Here is a 19,699-nt window from a genome sequence, read left to right as displayed (position 1 = left end):
TTTTACAGATTTATAAATGGATTAATAAATTCTAAATTAAGTAGATTGTTGCTACTCAACGATACAAAAGTATTGAACCGCCACTAATTTCTTCATATGTTGCATTTTTAAAATAAATCTAAACATTCAAGTATGCTTGGAAATACAACATGTATTCAGTCTGCTTTTTAAAGAGCTTTTATTGCATGGTGGAACATAATGTGATGGTACTTTCTGAGTTCAGAATTTTATCAGTTTTCCACACCACTCAATGAAATGCAGCTCCAAATTATGACAAAGCCTCCACCCTGTTTTACAAATGACTTGCAGACACTCTACCTCTCCATTAACCACCTTTATACACATCAATAACAATATGAACCAAATATCTAAATTTGGATTCATCACTGTATTACACCTTTTGTTAGTGATTTTCAGTTGAGTTCTTGTGTAATTTAGTGTTCCTCACACAGAATGGCTTCCTGACTGCCACCATTGCACTGAGACGATGGCTCGTCAATGAACAGCAGAGGAATCGACTGAAGGACCAGACATATATCTCAGGTCCTGTGTCAGCTCTTTGCTGTTTTTTTTTAATAACATGACTTTCAGAGGCCTGACCCTTTTTTTTGTCCTCCAATTCTCCAGTTTCTTCAGTTGTTTAAGGGCATATTGATATGCCAAGTGTCCGACTAATAGCTCTTTGGGGATCACGTTGTTGGGGCAGAAATGCTTTTTTTCACCAGTCAAACTGTGTTAGCTTTGGTATGTTCCACAGATAAAACTGAAATGTGAACATTTTTTTTTCCTGTGACAGGTTGCCTATTGAAAGAAAAATACCAATTTTGTCTTATGTGTTGGTACAACACTGGTTTTGATCTCTTGAGTTTCACCTCAAGGTGCCTCTTGTATACTTTGGATAATACGTCAGTTTTAAGTGGTTTAACAAATGAGAAAAAAAAAAGTATTTTCTATTTAATTATAAACATCCTAATTATGTCCTGGATTTTAACTATTTAACAATAAAAAAAGAAACATCACAAAAAACAGTTAAGGTCATGAAAATTAATTGAGATTTAGGAATTCAATGATGCATCCACCTTTTTTATGGAAAAGTATCGTTATCGGCGATACTGACCCTTGTTTACTTGGTATTGGATCGATACCAAAATATGCAGTATTGCACACCACTACTCTAGAGTTCCAATGTTGTACCTTAGTATTTTAAAAGACTAAAATCTTAGTGTGGTCATTCTGAGAAACAAATTTTAAGTGGGAACACGATAACAGGACAATGATGAGGCACAGCTACAGACTGCAAGAAAAATGTCGAAAAGAAGCTTTCAGCTGTTATTCTGTCATGAGAATATAATCCTGCTTAGCTGTTGTGGAAACATCTTGACAATAAGGTATCTAAGAAGTGCCCATTAAAAAATTCCAACTTGTGGCTCCTTGCTTCAAGCTGTGAAATTTCTCTAGATTGCATCAATAAATACCACAACGCTGTTGCATCAAAGCAAGACCATTCCTAGTTTGAACCTCCTGCTTATCTAATACTTTTTTTGTGTGAGGCTTTTAATGTTCTCCAATGTTGCAACATCCACACCGTGCTGACATTCTTTTGGTGTTTCCAAAGTAACTGTAAATGTGAATGGTTAGTCAGGTGGTGCAATAGTGAACTATCCAGGTTGCACCCTCCCTCTCGTTTCTCTGTTACTGTAAACTGGATAAGCAGTTAAGAAAGTGGGTGGATGGAAGTTAAAGGTTTCATTCAAAATCTGGGATCTTCTGGGTGACCCAAAACTTTTGAGTTGTATACCCCGAAAGACTCTTTTAAAAAAAAAATAAACATATCAATGTCTATAGATTTTACAAAGGCAATTTAAAAAACAAAAAGCGGACCACTTTGTTGCAAAATCCTCCTCAAGGTAAGATGAGATCTGTCCTTCACTGTAACCGATTTCAAATGGTGCTAGAAACAGAAGCAGACTCTGAACACCGAAAGAAATCGGTCAACCTTGGAAAGAGGACAAAAAGGACAAGCTGGCAAACGTCAGTGTAGACCAGAAGTTTGTAGTTCTGCGAGTGGTACTCCATCTTCCAGTGGTGACATTTCCATGTTGTACCTTTATCACCGGGCACTTCTTTTGACACCTCACAGCTGCCTGGAGCTGGTCATTGAAACTTACTTCCCGCCCCAAGAACACTGATTTCAAATGGTGCTAGATAGATGACAATACTCTAAGCCACCATCTGAAACCAGCTTCCAAAGGGGGAACCTCTGATGAAAGGCCGTCTTCTTTGGTGTAAAATTCAGCAGAATCTAGAACAGCCAGAAACATAAATTCAGTTTTAGTAGAAAACAGTGGAAAATAATAATTTAACATAGAAAAAGTTTACCAACAGATGTTTTTTCTTTTCACTATGAATTGGATTTAATATGAGCAAGCACCATGCACAACTTTGATAAAGTGGATGCGAGGAATATTTCACTTGAACTGAAATGAAAAGATGAATGAAAGAACAAAGAAGCTGCACTGAGGCTGCATCTGATACACACATAGCTTCATATCTGCGTGTTCTCTAATTAACATGGAGCATAGGACAGATACGCCAGATGTGAAGCTCTCGGTGATATGGGAGTAAGTTGGGAGACAGCCTAGATTTAGAAGTCTGCAACAATATTCTTATATTGCAATTAAAATTGTCATAAAGTTCAGACAAACTGGGATACTCAGCACATCCTTTTGAGATGACTTATTTTCATTGACACTGGATTAATTACTCCTCTAAGATGACATATTTTCATCTGGTACCTAAAATGTTATTTAATATAGAAACAGGAGTCACACTCAGAGGCAATGCTCACAGAACAGTTGGTAGCTCTGTGAATATAATGCTCTGTTCGCAGAAGCGAATTATGCGTTAACTAAACACCCACAAGAAAATGACACAACATCCATGGCATTTAATCACAAAAGAGTCGCACACTGGATGTGGGAAAGTCGACTTCAGTAAGATCTGCAAGATCACGCTGAAAGGAGCATTCGGAGGCTGTGTCATGTTAAGTCTTGGATTTAGGGGCTTTAACTTTCGTAAATAGAACAGTTCATTTTTAAAACAATGCTACGTCTGTGTCTCATGCTAATTCATGCCAGTGAAACAGTAAAAGGCACGACAAGTTTGAAGCCTCACCGTCTCATATCTTGTTTCTAAATGGAAGAAGATGACAGTTCAAGGCAGGCTGAGGGACGTTAAGCGTGATCAACTATATGATGGTTTTGCTCGGGTTTGTACACACAAAGTAAGTTCGATTTGCTGACCTTGTTCAGAAATCGGAGAGAAGGGAAGCAGATGATGGCAGATAAAGAGAGAGAGATGAAATGAAAAGCACTGAGAAAGCACCAGAACACCTCTCCGTCTCAATCTATTTCTCTCTAACACGCCCACGCGGCTGATCTGCTACTTGATCCAAGCTTCGTGGATGTGTGATGGGCCAAAAAAGAACAGATACACAGAAAATACTACCACTGTACTGTATGTCTTTAACACACGGGCTCACCTGCAGCTCTATGCAAACAGACCTTGACAAATCCTCTTCTCTCGGTTGCTCAAAAGAATAGAGAGGATAATTGTATGCTGCTCTCCAGCCACTAAAAGAGAAAAGCAGGGAAGTAGCAGTCAATCGCAGGCAATGTGAGCTGTGACGCAGAAACACGACTATGAGACACTGGGAGGGTGGGGCAGCGACAGGTAGTGGCCAGTTCACCGACTTCGTGCCAAGGGCCTCAACAAAGTACATAACCACCCAAACCTTTCTACGATCCTTGTTCTTTTTCTATTTTTGCTCTCTGCATGCAAATGAAATGGATTTTGCTTTAAAACTGCGAAAACACTCTCTGCCCTAATTCCTCCATCTTTACAAAGACAACTCCCACAAATACTACTTAGTCTTTAAACTGATTAAAGACCAAATCAGGGAGCCCTAGCATGAGCCTCAAAATATCAACTTTGATTTTCACAATGGGAGGAAGGACAAAATCCCCACGGCATTTACGAGTCCTTATCAGGCTTCAGACTGACCAAGCAAAACCATTTTGTTTGTTTGTTGCGGTTGGTTGTGTGTGAGGAAGAATAAGGCTATGTGTGCGAGTGTGTTTGCGTGGTAGCCACAGTGACGGCTCTGATCAGAGGGCCTGTCTGTCTGTAGGTGTCTGGTTCCTTCCCCTGGCTGCCTCAACCCAACCCTGTGAGCTTTCTTTTTCGGGTTGTTTGTTGCTTGTGTGCCACTGGACCTGTTGTGTAATGCTTATAAAAGATTTAAAGGGACAGGAGGCCTTCAGAGAGCAGTCATCGACAGATTCACAGTGGAACTGTGAAGCACCTCGCGAATAACGACGATAAATATCAGTCCTTACTTCTCTGGGATTAAAATGCTGGGAGAAAACTGCATTGAAACATGCATGATAAGTAACATTATTGCTTAGAGCTGTACTTGTCAAAACAAGTATAATTGGTCAATTTTATGCAGTGAACAAATGCGCGGTATTTTTTGTATCTGACAGTGCTACATTATGCCTTGTGTGGATGGACAGGGGGCACGACAGACCACGACCCTTCTCAATATTTTTAACATAGCTGGAACTGAACCTTTAGTGGTGATGCTAGGAATCATGTTCTTCATAATCACCTTTACAAGGGGAACATTTTTAAAAAGCCGTGAGAGTAAAAAGCTTTTTACAGCATCAGCAGGTTTAGAATAGAGAGTGAGGCACAGACGCGACACTGACTCCAGAGGCAGGAGCTGCAATGCAGACCACTGAGCAGCCACACGCGCTCTTGCATCACTTCAGAAATGTAGCATAGTGTGGACACTGGACTTCCAGCACAAAGGACCAGTAAACCGCTTTCGTCTGAGGATTTATATAATTGCTGAAGTTGCCATCTGCAGCATATAAGTACTCAGGTATCTGAGCGCTATGCACAAAATACTGATCAGCTCAGTCCATAGTAAACGACAAGGCCTCGTTTAACATTTTATTTCACAGGTCCTACAGTTTCCTTTGATTTTCTAGAAAGTAAAAGATATGTCATTCTAAATGAGCAAGGTCCTGTAAGTGAATATGTAATGTGGTTTGAATACCTGAGAAAAAAAAAAGACATAATTCCTTTGATGTACCTCTAGTTCATAAATTCTAATTAAATCTGGTACAGCCTAGAGACTCTGTGCAAAGCAGCTCTGAGGCAAAAATACGAAAACATATCTAGAAGCAAGGATAAAGAGAACACAGAATAAATATAACAGCTATCAAATAAACATATTTAAATGGACCTCTGTTGTTTCACACGTTAATAATGTTCATGCCTTAACAAAAGGTATGAAAAAAATATAAATTTATATGGAATGAAATGAGAAACTTCTATGGATTCCAGTACCTTCTAATAAATGTGTACATGTTATACGTTTTTAAAGATCTGAAATTCATATAACCTGTAAAACACGGTGCAAACAAGGCCCATAAGAGACAGGGACAGTCAGAAATGTCATTACTGTTTTGATCGTTACGTCACAAAAGAACTACTTGTAAAAACGCAGCTTTAAACAACTGATTTATCAACTGCCACTTTCCTAACTCTTCGGAACAATACAAAGTCATATAAACATATATGCTAAGGTTGTATCTATGTGTTTCTGCAACAGCAAAACAAAAAAAAGAGCCCTCCCCAATCAGTTAGGTATTGAACTCCAGCTACTTGCTTGCTAAAAACCAATGTGAAGCTCGTGGAGCCAGGGGAGCTCCTCCCATCCAATGAGAATTCAGCTTTGGCACGATGGCCTGTGATGCAGCAGCTTTAGGAAGTCCACTGCATGTGAACTGGAGAGAAGCCAAGGCAGAGTCACCAAGAGAACAAGGTAAACAACTTCCCTCTCGTCTCATCTATCTTTCTTTTATCAGTTTCTCTCTCTCTCTCTGAACCTGAGCCATGACATTTAGCTCTTTCCGCCTGTCCCTTTCTCCGAGAACGAGAACAGGAGACGGATAAACAGACGGACAGAAATGGAGAGATACGAGCTGTGTACTGATTAAAGAGAAGTCCAGCCCATAAATGACTGCGTCATCATCCCGGTCTCTCCTAACTACGCAGAAACAAATGTGTCCTGGGAAGGGTTTTGCCAGATCCCAGTAGCCCTTGAGGGTAAAAAAACAAAACAAATCACATGATAAAAGTGCCACTAGCCACATGCTGTTATCTGATACAGCTGGATCCTCAACAGTCTCTGCCATCACACATACATACATCTCTTCCTGGATGCTCACTCTTTGCTTCAGCTTCACCGTAAGCTAACCACGAAAAGTAGGCCTACAGTCAACAATGTGAATATGCGTATACGTACACATGTACTTCATATGTGTGGTGACAAAAAAAAACAAAACAATTTCATTTGTGTGCCTAAATTTAACAACAAACTTATTCTGCAATTTCATTTAATTTTCTATGCTGTCCACGTTGCTGCATCTGTACACACAACTAAATACTGGTGTATTACACATGTAATACTGTTTCATAATAGGTCAGACAGCGCCACGCAACCACTATATTCACCTATTTCCACTAATGTAGCCATCCGGATTTCTTGAGGTGATGTTGACAAAAAGAAGAAGAAGAAGGAAAAAAGAAGCGTTGTTCGAATGCCTCGATAATTCTCGGCAAAACATTCCTGACTGGGCTTCGGCGTGATATTAAGAACTCTCCAGAATATTCTTTTGTTAACCCTTTTGTCGCACCTCTGCCCACCCTACGCACACCTTACCCTGCTATCATAACAAGACCTAGTGAAACTATGTCACATCTTCAGCATCCATGTTGAAACTCCGGTATCAGCTCACAGGAACTACACAGCGCGCACACAAACACACACGCTCACACACACACACAGAAAGCAGCGACAGGCAGAGCAGATCAAAACTACCAAGGAGGAAGAGGAAGAGGAGGAGAAAGGCGAGGTTATCCGAAACCACTGTGTTCACTCCAGGTGGAAACCGACTGACGATGACTCTGGGCTTCTGTTATCTCAGCTTCTGTTTCTCCCGACATGAAAAAGTGACGTAGCAACTAATCCAAAATCTCTCTCTCTTTCTCACTCTCTGGCTTGCACTCCCTCCCTCTCTGTATCTCCCTCTGCTTGGCTCTTGAAACACACGCACTCTTTATTTTCATCTTGTTGCAACAGCAGAACTGCCATTAGATTGCTACTTCGAGCTAACACATATACACAGAAACAGAATAGACCCCACACAAATGCATATGTACGTGCGCGTTCACGCACACACACGCACAGCTGTGCACACGCGCGCTTAGCCACGCAATTCCTCTTCCTGAGTGTGACGCAGCACTTAATTCTCTATGCTTTTATACCACTGTTGTGGCTACACAACGCAGCCTCTTGATCAAGCTGAGCCAGAAACACACTTGCTAGGTGCCAGAGAAGGCAAGTGAGCATGAGCAGACTGCAGTTAAAGGGACCCTACCACCAAGGCTCCCTCTCCCCCACTCTGTGACGTTGCTGTGTCCCCATTTCCCCCTATGTCCCTTATAATTGGGTCTCTCTCATTCCGCTGCCCTTCTCTCTGGCACTCTCCTCTCTGCTCTCGGCTAGAGACACACTCTGGCTTCTCTGTCTGTGAGGCAGAACTGACTGAGCCTCCTCGATCACCTGACAAGCCACTGGTTTTAAAGGCACATCACCAGAGTGTGTATCTGTTGCATAAGCACTAAAATGGTCCTTTGGCTTTTTAAAGCTGTCTAAGGAAGAATCCGACTTATCTCTGAAACAAACAGGACTCCATTTAACACTGTGTGGCTATGCTGTATGTACCTAATATGGTGATTTACTGTAGATTCATTGCACAGGTTGTAGAATGCATATGGTTCCGCATTCAGTCGGCAAGTTTTAGGTCCAGATTAGAGAAGGAAAAATATATGTAGTGCAAAGTGACTGACCATCACATCCTGACTCTGACACATCAAGACCGTGAATAGCCCTATAACATGTACTTCCTCTTTCAGTGCTCCCAACCTCAGCGCTGCCCTAAAGGAAACACAGGACACTGTGTTGTTAACCGTTTCATGTATATTGTGAAAAAGAATGTAAGCTTATACTTTAAAGTGATTACACTTTAAAATATAAGATTTAAACATGGGTACTGCATTAGATGTCCTTAAACGGACTGTGATTCCCGATTTATAAATAGTCTGCTTTGATTCAGTAAAACATTAGCTGAGTTTATTTTAAGAATTCGGGTTGCAGTTTGTGTGATTGTTCACATACCTCGAACAGATGTTTCTTCATTTCTAATATAAATGAGACATTGGCACTGCAGGAGGATAAGAAGAGAAAGTTAAAAACAATAACCATTAAAATCATTCCGTTTACCTTATGAAACGATTCCAGACAATCTGTTAATATTCCATTAGACACGACACTTTACCTGAACTACAGTATGGTACCTTGTGAACACTACAACTGCTATTCCTCCCGACTGCGGACGATACGACAAATTCACGCAATGGTCTGTGGAAAGAGATAAAAACAGATGGAGTATATTATTAGATACAAACTATAAATCTATATACAGACTAGATGAATGCCTTTTCAGTGTCAACATACAAAATTAGTCTGAAGAAAGCTAAGCGTATCAAAAATGATATTTGAATCTATGCAAACAATACAGGAAGCAGCGTCCGGGCAGGGCCACAAGAGGAACAAGCCTGGTTCTGTCCCTTTTATGAGCTCATCTGTCCCTATTAGGTCTGTTCACATTTCAGAAGCATAAAGTGCCCTTTATAAACTAAACTGAAACAAAAGCTTTGTCTCAGCTACCGAAAGCCAAATAAAGTTTGCTTGTCATTTCACCACCACACCTATTTATATTAGAGATACACGACAATGTTGACACTGAACTAGTGCTTTAATTAATAATTCATCATTTTTAAAAACACGGAGGAAAATGTTTAAACCTAACATTATAACTGCAAGCTTGTACTTAAGTGCTGAAGTGGATGTCAACTATGTTTTGAGAATATTTTTTCTACTGCAGTCTGGTCACACTGATCTCCTAAACCTTTTAGTTTTACAGTGAGTTCAAAGGCTTCATTGAGCCTCTGAAGCACAAACTAAGCTCTCTATTTTTATGCCTTAAATTTTCCATTATTCTCCAGTTACAAGTGTAGATTTCCAGCATTTCATGTGGCTGTAAATTTTCTTCCCTAAAGCACTTGTAGCTCGTGATGTCCTAATTCCCCACTGGAGCCCAAGAACACAGAGCCCACAGCTTCACCTTACAGGATTGAGAAAGAAGAGCATTGCTAAAAGAATCAGCTTTCACCCTCGAGCTATATGGGAAATGTAAGAGATCCGAGGGATCAAAGCATGTTTGCTCCGTGCAGACCGATAGAAGTAGAGGGTATTGATCAGAGGATTGAGGTCTATCTGCTCCTCTATGATGAAGATGTCCTGTGCATCTCTTGCAAAATAACTAGAAAAAGACTAAGAAGTATATTTTCACGTTGAGCTTTACGCTATTAAGTGCAACACTTTATGTTAAGTTAACCTACTACTTTAAGATGAAGTATTTTTTTTTTACTTTAAGTTGCAGATATTTCTAAACTTGGCCATCTACAAAACATAAACTTTCTAAAATTGAATAAAATGAAATAATTTCATTCATTTCCAATCTTTCTAGATATTCCAGCATTTTTGATAACTTGGGAAATGCTAAGGGGTCCAATCTGTAGCCCTCTAACAGGAACAGGAACGGGAAGTTTTAGTGTGACAGTGGTTGTGCTGACAGTTATATTATGTGACTTTAAGGGTACATGCTTTTAAAGTGTTGGTCCTTCCTGTCAGCTATTTATTCTCCTCATCCAGTGGGTAGTGTGTTAATTTTAGCCATGTCATCTATCAGCCATGCCTGTTCCACTTCCTAAACCTTAATCTCTCCCTTGGAAAGGTGCCCAGTCAGCTCCATTGATATTGTTTTCTGGCTGCAATGGGAACAAAGAATAAAAATCCTGAATGCAGCTGCGCATATTTTTGATCTGAGGCTAAAAAAAAGAAAAAGTCTAAAATCTATGTTGTCTTAAGTAAAACAAAACAGTTTTTACCTTTTATTACCTGGTTTCAAGTTGCCTCTCAGAAGTGTTAAGCATCAGTCGCTGTATCATGAAGAGACATCTGGCAGACCTTTGCCGTCGGAAGAAGCTCCTAAAAAACCATGTCAGATGGATAGATAAAAATATGATATGATCTAGAACAAAAATATTATTTAAAGGTCCATACTTTTATATATCCAAAAACGATAAAGTAGGGTAACAAAACGTAACATATTACACATTAAAATGTGACATGTTGTTTGTAGGTATAATCACCAATTACTGGCCACACCCTTGACTTAACAACCTTCAAAAATATTGCAAATATCACACAGATATTTGACTTTTGGATAACATTTGATAAAAACAATGGACTACTGCTCTGTTCTGCCATTTGTTCTACAAAAAACTTGGCTGACCTGGTTTTCTGAGAAGTGTGCTGGTTCTCACCTTTCAAGGGAAGTTGAACGTGTCGCTACTTTTGCTCTGTGAAAAGATAAACAGCAATATCAGCCGAGAGGTTAAGCATTTTTTATTTCTACGTTGAACTATGTCGTCTATTTTAACTACGTTAAATTCCAGAAACATTCCTATAGCATTTCAATCTCAACCCTGAAAATGGTCCCTTAATGTGCATTTGAAGACGTCAGCAACTCGAGTTGTTAAAAGGATTGCAGTCATTTGGAGGTTTCTAACATTACCAGGCACAAAAATGAATGAAAAATACATTCTTTACCCCTCATTTAGAAGCACAAGCTGCTGTTTCACCCTCAATCTGTAGTGTTGCATCAATGCTTCCCAATATCTGACTCATTCCAAGAACAGTGTTTAGAGAACTTTCTTGCTTCAGAACAAACTATTCTGTAACCCCGCATAAATACGCCATCTTTTGGTGATCGAAGGTATTGCCCTCTGACGGTTTGTTTACATCAGGAATAAAAAGTGCGTATGACAGAAACCTCTGGATGGATGGAGCTGAGTCAAGGCACTGGAACAACAGGGGCACACAATAAACATCAACAAACAACAAAAATTGAGCCTTTAGAAATAAATCAGGAGCAAGTTTTGAAATTAGTAACTCAAGGATGTAATTTTGCTCATGAACAGCGGAAGAAAAAAAAAAAACATCTTACATAATTTTAAGTTTTGGCATATTTTATTGTTTATTTTCTATTACTTTCAACATGACAGTTTAAATATGTTAAGAATAAATTGTGCTATATTAGCGTGACGCACTCTGACAGGTGCAATCATGACACAATTCAAAGTCAGTATATCACGCAAAGTGACTGGAAGAGTAGTAGCTTCTCTATAGTTTACCTATTATGAATTAATGTTTTCAAGGTAAACTAATTTTACCCCGTTTTGTAACTTAATTTTAAACTTACTCAACGAAGACACTCATGCACATGACTACACGTCCTAAATTTCAATAATTTAAATTCTGCACCTGAAATGACAAACTAAAAGTCATAAACAAACACGTCAGCAACATCTTTCTCGAAAACAAATTATTACGCAGTACCGCATGGATGCACGGACCACTCACTCCGGGGGTAAATTGAAGTGCGCAACATCCTCCTGCAGTAAGCATCCAGCACACCTTCCCACCCAACTCTGCCCCTCTCACTGTCTCCGAAGAAAATGAGCCACAAATGCGCACAGACATGTTTTATAAGGGAACAGTTTGTAGCAAATACTTTTTCTTTTTTTCCTCTAAATTATTTCCGGGTAACGTTGGGAAGCAACCCTGGAAACTGCGCACTGCACTATAATAATCATATCACGTTCATGCGTAATTTTTAATCAGCCCTTAATAAAACAAAACATAGCAACTGTTTTACGATTAGCTGTAGTTTTAAATAAGCAAAGCTCAACGGTAGTACAATTATATAACACAGAAAAAAAACAACCCCCCCCCCCCCCAAACAAACGAAGAACGTTAGTAAACATCACTAAAACAGCTCATCACCCAGAGTAGGGGCACTGTAGCCTATATACATACAGATTATGTTACATGACTCATAGGAGCAGCCGGTAGATGTAAATAAACAGTTTCTTCCTGAAGATCTGATGATGAGGCTGCTTACCGACAGCGACTCTTTCGCAACCTCTCCGGTTCACCATAACTGCTTCTTCGTCGCTGATATAACCTCCCATCAACCTCTTGGTTAACATTGGCTCTAGAGTGGTCCCTTGCCCTAATGAAAACCCGTAGTCCATCGACATTTTCACAGCAACAGAATTCAACCACGCCCACTCGCACACACCCCCGTTTTCTGATTGGACAGGGCTCTGAAATACGTCGACAGGATCACGTGGTCTTGACGCATGTTTACAAACAGGCACGGGGCGGAAGTCGATACGGGCGAAGGGAGAAGAGTCCTTTCGGGAAACTTCCGGTTTAAATACGAAGTAAGAGGACATTGATATGTTGAATATATGATTAATAAGAATTTCCAAGCTCACGCAGTTGTTTATTCTTGAAAAATTGGCCTAATATGCGACGCAACGTTATCTCACTGTGTAGGAAAAACACTGCCTCAACAGTGCTTTGAAAAACTCTCCAGCCATCCATTGTTTCTTAATGTTGTTTTTAAGGAGTGAGACTTTCTTGTATTTTTAAGTGGGCTTGGGGAAAACTTTCTTTCTGAGGCTTTCTGAGGATCTTCCAATTTTTTTTAAACTACTTAAAACTAATCTGTGAATGATTCAAACAGGAGAAGACTGACGGAAGGGATGAATCAGTGATATGTCTACATGTAAAAGACAACTTCGCAAAGAAGCAACTTTAAATTGTAAGGACTAGTGGTCTGCCAAAAAAAAAAATGCAATTTTTTAGCTGAATCTATGAAAAATATCAAGATAACAATGGGGCAGGCATGGGTCTGCCACACTGTGGGGAAAGAACTGCCAGATTTTGACCCATCATGAAGCAGTCTGATTGGAAAGGGGCTCAGCTTTTAGCATGATAATGAACCAGAAAAATGCTGCTAATGCACAAAGGCATACATTGATAGAAAACACACTACAGAAAACTATCAGTCATCAACTGTACCTCAACATTATTGCAGTACTGTTGGATGATCTTTGACCTTTGAACATTCTTCAAGAAGCCTGGAGAACTACTACTTAACGACTACTTAAAGAAATGGCAAAAAAGCTTGCTCAAGACATTTGATGAAGTTTAATGAAGAAAAAAAATGTGTTCAATACAAATGTTGACTTTCAAGCTCATTAGAATTATACAGATTCTGTTTTTGCCTTATATATTATATTTCCATATGTGTTTTAACAAAGCCCCATATTTCTAGTTTCCCACCAAATTATAAAGAAATGAAAGATGGCCTAAGACTTTTGAACAGTACTGTATGTAAAAGCTATTCAAATACAGTGTAATGAAAAAGGAATTTGTCTTCTTACTGATTTCGTCAAGTTCTCTATTTTAAACTAAACTGTTTCAGTTCAACAGAAAATAATAATTATAAAAGTCCTGGAACAAGCTTTTAATGATAGTTATATTTATTAAACTAAAAAAGGAAACTATTCTACCACTTAGTTTATCACATAGCTTAATGTTGGCTAAACAGTCTCACCAGTACCTTGCTGTCCCAAAATTAAATAGAAACAATAGAAGAAGATAAAAGGAAAGAAGCTGATTGAAATATATATCTGGAAAGGCCTACAAAACTTTGGATACATTCTCCACACACAGAAATGACTTAGAACAACATTTACCTTTCCCAGGAGCGGCGGCTTATCTAAAATTCCTTCTGTGACAGCTCATTGAGGAAGTTACAAGATATCTAATGAAAGCATACAAGGAGCAGGCTGTTTTCATATCAGTAAAGGTCAGACTTCACTGATCAAAAGACAGTGGAAAATCAGCTATGGAACAGTGGCAGTGCAAAAACAATTGCTAACCAATAAGAATACAAAAGGCTTTTGTGAATTTGCCAAAACACAAACTGAGGATCCTTAAATCTTTTTTGTAGATTGGAGAATGCTCCATCCACCCAGTGGTTGAAAATTCAACTGCTCAATAGAAAGTGGTCTCATTATATTTTGGGTAAATCAAACACAAAATTCTATAAACAGAACATAATATGTATTACGATGAAACATGGAGGTGGCAAACTAAAGTTATTGGGGTGTCTTTGCTTAGGTAGCATTATTAGAAGGCATAGCACACATTTACACTGCAGATGATAACCAGCCTCATCTATCCATGAAATCCGATGGCAAACACCAAAACCTTTAGTTAATCCGAAATGCTGCAGTGAGAGTACTGACAGGGGCTAGAAAGAGAGCATATTTCTCCCATATTGGCTTATCTTCATTCACTCCCTGTTAAATCCAAAATTGGTCTTGAACAACCCCATCTTATCTTAAAGATGCCATAGTACCATATCGCCCCAGTAGGGCACTTTGCTCTCAGACTGATGGGTATCAGTCTGAGAGTATTACACTGTACAATAGGAGGGAGAGCTTTAAGCTTTAGGCCCCTCCTCTGTGCAGCGAGTTTAGATTTTGGGGGACAGGTTATTTATTTATCTACTTTTAAGATTAGGCTTAAAAGTTTATGATAAAGCTTGTAGTTAAGGCTGGATCAGGTGACCCTGAAACCTCCCTGCTGCAATGAGCCTAGGCTGCTAAGGGCCTCAGGTGATGGGAGTTTTTCCTCCCCACTGTTTCCAAGTGCTGCTCATAGGAGATCATCTGACTCATGGTTTTTTTTTTTGTATTACTGTAGGGTCTTTACCTTACAATCACTTTGAGGCAAGTGTTGTTGTGATTTGGCGCTATATAAATAAAAATGAATTGACTTGAATTTAATTACTACTTTAGGGCCACAGGATTGTCTGTAATAGAGGGAAACATGAATTCTACTCTCTGACCTAAAATCCTGGAGGTGGGTGAACTGCTATCAGTCCCTGAGCTGAAACTCAAGCAAAGTTGGGTAATGCACAGCCTCAATGATCCCATGCATAAGACCAGATTCACCTTTAAATGTCTCAAAAGGAATAAAATTTAAGCTTCTGGAGTTCACTCATCAAAGCCCAGGCCTAGACATAATCATAAAACCCTCCAGTGTCGGCTGAACCAAATAAAGGGTCAACTTCTGTGCCACTTGTCCAACGATTAGCACGTACATCCAATAAGTAAATAAATAAATAAAATCAGGAGCATGAAAAAATACACGTTTCATATAAAAACCTAAATACCTAAATGAAGCAATAATGCTATCTTGGTACACATTTGGGATGCGAAATGACTTTACACAGTCATCAGTGCGCCGTTTAATATTTCAAATGTACTTACTTGTTTCGCTGTGACCACAAGTGGATATGCGTGTTTTTCAAATGTCCTCACGTCCTGGGTCTCTACTTGTGCCCCATTCAGCCGTTGAATTAGCGATAGCAAGGCTATTTCCACACAACGCACTCGCTGCATCGAAGCCTCGTCTATATTCAAATTAAATGCGCAGCATTTCTGTGCTAATTGCTAGCCTTCTTCCACAGACATGAACGCATCCGTCTGACAGGTTGGTCTTAAAAAAACAACCCAAAGCTAATCTATCTCAACTCCTAGCCTGGCAGTTTCCCAATTTCTATAAAAACCTCAAGCTTGGCCAAATAATGTCCGAAGGCTATTAAGAGTAATAAAATTATCTGTAGTGATTTCCTCCTTAAGATACATTTGACCACATATTATAAGAATTTACCAGTAATTTCTGGTGCACACTTTCTAGTGCTAAGGTCAATAACACGACACTGTATCATGTTTTAAAAAATTAAGCGTTTGAAGATGTTAAGCTTCTTAATTTGTCATCTGGTGCTGTATAATAGTGACACTGTGATGTCTCCTCTTCTTCCTGAGGTTGGTTAGGGTTGTAAGTTATCAGTGGTGGTGGTATGGTATAGTTTCACCAGCATTGAATCTAGTGGATCGACCCATATCAAAGGAGGAAAGAAGAAAAAATAGGGGCAGTGAAGAGAGAGCCAAAAACTGAGTTTTAACACATTCACACATTATATAAACATAAAATTGGACTCAAATGTTCAAAAGTAAGCATGTATTTTTTTTAAATAGCCTGGAATCATCTCAGTGTGAAAGTAAAGTAAATGAGAGAATCCATTGTTGGATCGGCAGCACTTTTCCCCGGTCGGATTGACTTGCAGGTGTTCACTTGGCTGAAGTGTGCGAAGAAACTGTAGTCCATGTATCTCACATGGTATGGCCGTGGATTGGGCATAGCTCCCTGGATCACAGCAGGACACTCACCTGATACATGGATGTCTCTGTTCCTTTGGCTTCTCTCACTATGCAGCAAATTACCCTCTATTTGTGTGTGACATCTTTTAAGATACTACTGCGTAACTTGCTTCTTGTTTTCAGTAGCAAACTTGCGGAGGGTGTTGCATAAGAGGAGGTTTCGGTTCTGGTAGCCGCATCCATCTCTTCACAGGATGTATTCTTTATATGAGGAGTTTTCTTCAAGAAAATGTACAATGCATGAAGCAAACTTACTGGCAGAGAGGCCAATAACTCTCATGGCAAAGGTAAATTGTTGCATCACATGATGCCTTGTCATAGATGGTAAAGTTATGTGCGCTTAGTTTTGTTTTATAAAAAACAAAAGGCAAAAGCTTGAAGCCTGTGGCAGAGCAGGGAGACCCTGTAGGTCAATACATGTAACCACTTGGCTTTTTTATTGTCAGTTTCCTTCATAGCCTACACAGTCTTTTTTCATGCGTCATTCGTCCCACGTGGCAGCACTGTTGTTCCCTGCTTTAAATGCACAACAAGTATACTAGGGACAGATTTAAGTCTTTTAATATTTTTTGAACACTTGCATTGACAGAGACTGGATTCCACACTGGATTTAATGGTTTGCAGAGGAGTGTGTGAAGGTACAGTGACCTACAGAGATGCTCCAGAAGAAAGGTCTTGAGGAAGTCCTGCTGTTCTGTCTAACTCCTCACCTTTGCTTTCTGCGTCTTCTCTGGAATTTTCCCTCTTCTTCCTACCCACTTCAAAAAACACCACTGCTCAATGCCAAAGATCAACAGGAGTATTTGCTGGCAAACTGATTCTTCTACCGTCCACCACAAGGTGGCAAAAAAACTGATGTTGACCTCCTGGGTTCAGTTGCTTCTGTTCATCACTGGTTCACACTGCTCTCCTACACCAGCGGTTTAACAAAGTGTTTCCTTTCAGTCCAGTTTGTCCCCAAAATACTAGTATAAGACCGGCCTCTCATTCAGATTTTTTTCTGGACATTCATGTTCCAGGTCCTTGGATTTGCCCTCTTTCTTGGCCTTCCCTGACAAGCCACACTGTGTTAACCTACATTAACATATTCACCTAGAACAATGGCAGCAGAAGATTCATACTCATTACTTTCAAGTAAATATAAAAAAAAAGATTGCAGAACATAGGATTTGATTTAGTATTTTACCCAACGTCAACATAGTTGAGCACTGCTTTAGTCTGCATAAATTAATTATTCTTAAACTTTGTTAGTACTGTTTGTTCTTTGTGTTCTATTTTCCCACATCACAACAAGATGAGTAATAAAAACATAGCTTCATGGTTTAACATAGATTATTGATTGGACCTAGACCTGTGAAGCACTTTGAATTGCATTTTTTTTAAAAAACAAAGGCTCTATAAATCTACTACATTTATTTTCATTAGTTATTTGAGTTCTTACCCCTGAGAGTAGACACAGCAGAATGAGCACATTACATTTATAAAAAGTCAAAAATGGCGATACATGTTTTTTGATGGACAGCAATGTTATGTTGGCACATCCAGCTGTTAAGTTCAGTGAGTAGATACTTTTTAACTTTAAGATGTTCCTCTCACTTTTTCCGTACAGTTTCCCTGTGTGGGCTCTATGAAGATTAATTTGTTTTTAAATTATTTTATCATCAGGCACAAAGAGGTAGATTAACTGGATCTTTTACCTCCAGTACCAAGGCATTAATGTATAATATTTCTGCAGACATTAGGCTTGAATGTTGCTGTCTCTTCATTGTTGGGCATTCCTCTGTGAAAATTATGCTTGAAAAAACTGATCATCAAGTTGTAGACTCAAGTGAAGAATGTCCATATGTTGAGCTGATGGTGAACAGCAGCAGTAGCTGTGTCTGTAGGCCTGTTTTCAGAGAGAACAAAAAAATGAAGAATAGGCTGTTTATTGTGTTTTTAACTTTGAGTTTGCAGTTTGGCCCTAAGGCCACAGCAGGGGGCATCCTAACCCAACAATATCACATTTACTTTCCAGTCCATTCTTAACTCTAGTTTGGAAAAGCACCTCATGCAAGTCACTTGAAGAATGTTGTGTTTCTGTATACACCTACTTTATAGTGGGTAGCTGAGAAGTGTTTTGAGGCTAAAATTAGGTATTTTTTATTAGCCTAATAAATTAGACCTATAATGTGGGGTTATTGTGTAGTTTGTCTGGTGTAGTGATTTTGTAAACTCGTAACTGGTTTTGTAAATAATTGTTCTACTGCAATCAACTGTGCTCAGGCTTACTACAGTTTACTAAAGGGTGATATGTGCCTTCTGGATTGTTGCATCACTGGAAACAAGAGGCAATGTTTTCCAGATTCTTTCCTACAGCAGATGTTGGTAATAGACAACAATATCACAGAGAGATTTGCAGGAAACAGATGGAATATCAATTCAAGTTTCCGTTGTTACATGTTGCCTTGGTTTCTATGGAGACAAAATGTGAAATATCACCTTTTCAGTTTGAATTCGTTACTTTCAAAATGCACCACAGAAAAATCCTCAGAAAAATCTATTGCAAACTATTGTATGACCAGAAATGACTTAACAAGAGTTTAAATAAAGGAATAATCTAATCCCATTGATGAAAATAAGATGTAGTTTGAGATTTAAATAGTGTCCTAGTATTACTGACTTTTAAAAAAGAACCAATAAAAACTGCATTTAAAACCATAATGTACACAATGACAGTCTGGTCAATCCCTTATGTGTGCACATTAGTCAGGGAAACCCCATATTTGTCTTCAAAAGAACACCTACCTTTAATGTGGATCCCAGCTTTGAAACTGCAAATTACATTTCCCCAATGCATGTTTTTTTAAACTATGTTCAAGTATCTTAGGTTTCTCTCCTGTTGCTGTGGATTGCTGTGGCCCTTTCACCACTTCTAAAATGCCAGTAAAAAAGCGGCTCACATTTCTTTAACTTCCTCCTGTCATGTTTAGACACCCATTCACATCCTTCCTAACTGCATTTGGTACTTCAACAGTAAGTTGTTGTTTGACTGTCAGGCAACGGTTGGTACGCTCTGTATTTCAAAATGTCACAACTGTAACAGCTGTAATAATTACGGTGGTTAGCACGGTTGCCTCACAGCATAAAGGTTCTGAGTTCAATTCCACCATCAGTCATTCTATGTGGAGTTTACATGTTCTCCCTGTGTTTGCATGCTCTGGTACTCTGGCTTCCTCCCACAGTCCAAATACATGCTGTTCGTGGAGATAGGTTAACTGGAAACTCTAAATTGCCAATAGGTGGGAAT

General features: G+C 39.2%; 1 protein-coding gene across 1 annotated transcript in view; it reads right to left on the bottom strand.

Moving 5' to 3' along the window:
- Nucleotides 1-161: 161 nt before the first annotated feature.
- Nucleotides 162-19,699, bottom strand: part of LOC146364808 (uncharacterized) — a 26,386-nt gene continuing 6,848 nt past the window's right edge. Inside the window, exons 2-6 of the mRNA XM_084917736.1 lie at nt 12,225-12,413; nt 10,585-10,620; nt 10,157-10,246; nt 8,472-8,554; nt 162-8,357 (exon numbers count right to left, since the gene is read on the bottom strand). Of these exons, the coding sequence (XP_084773862.1) occupies nt 8,335-8,357; nt 8,472-8,554; nt 10,157-10,246; nt 10,585-10,620; nt 12,225-12,413 (421 nt within the window). The 3' untranslated portion in view covers nt 162-8,334. The remainder of the gene's footprint in view (nt 8,358-8,471; nt 8,555-10,156; nt 10,247-10,584; nt 10,621-12,224; nt 12,414-19,699) is intronic.

This window comes from Perissodus microlepis, chromosome 20, assembly GCF_051167445.1.
Source record: "Perissodus microlepis isolate ML-2025 ecotype Zambia chromosome 20, ASM5116744v1, whole genome shotgun sequence".
In the NCBI taxonomy this organism is placed as follows: domain Eukaryota; kingdom Metazoa; phylum Chordata; class Actinopteri; order Cichliformes; family Cichlidae; genus Perissodus; species Perissodus microlepis.
This window is presented reverse-complemented; position numbering and strand designations above follow the sequence as displayed.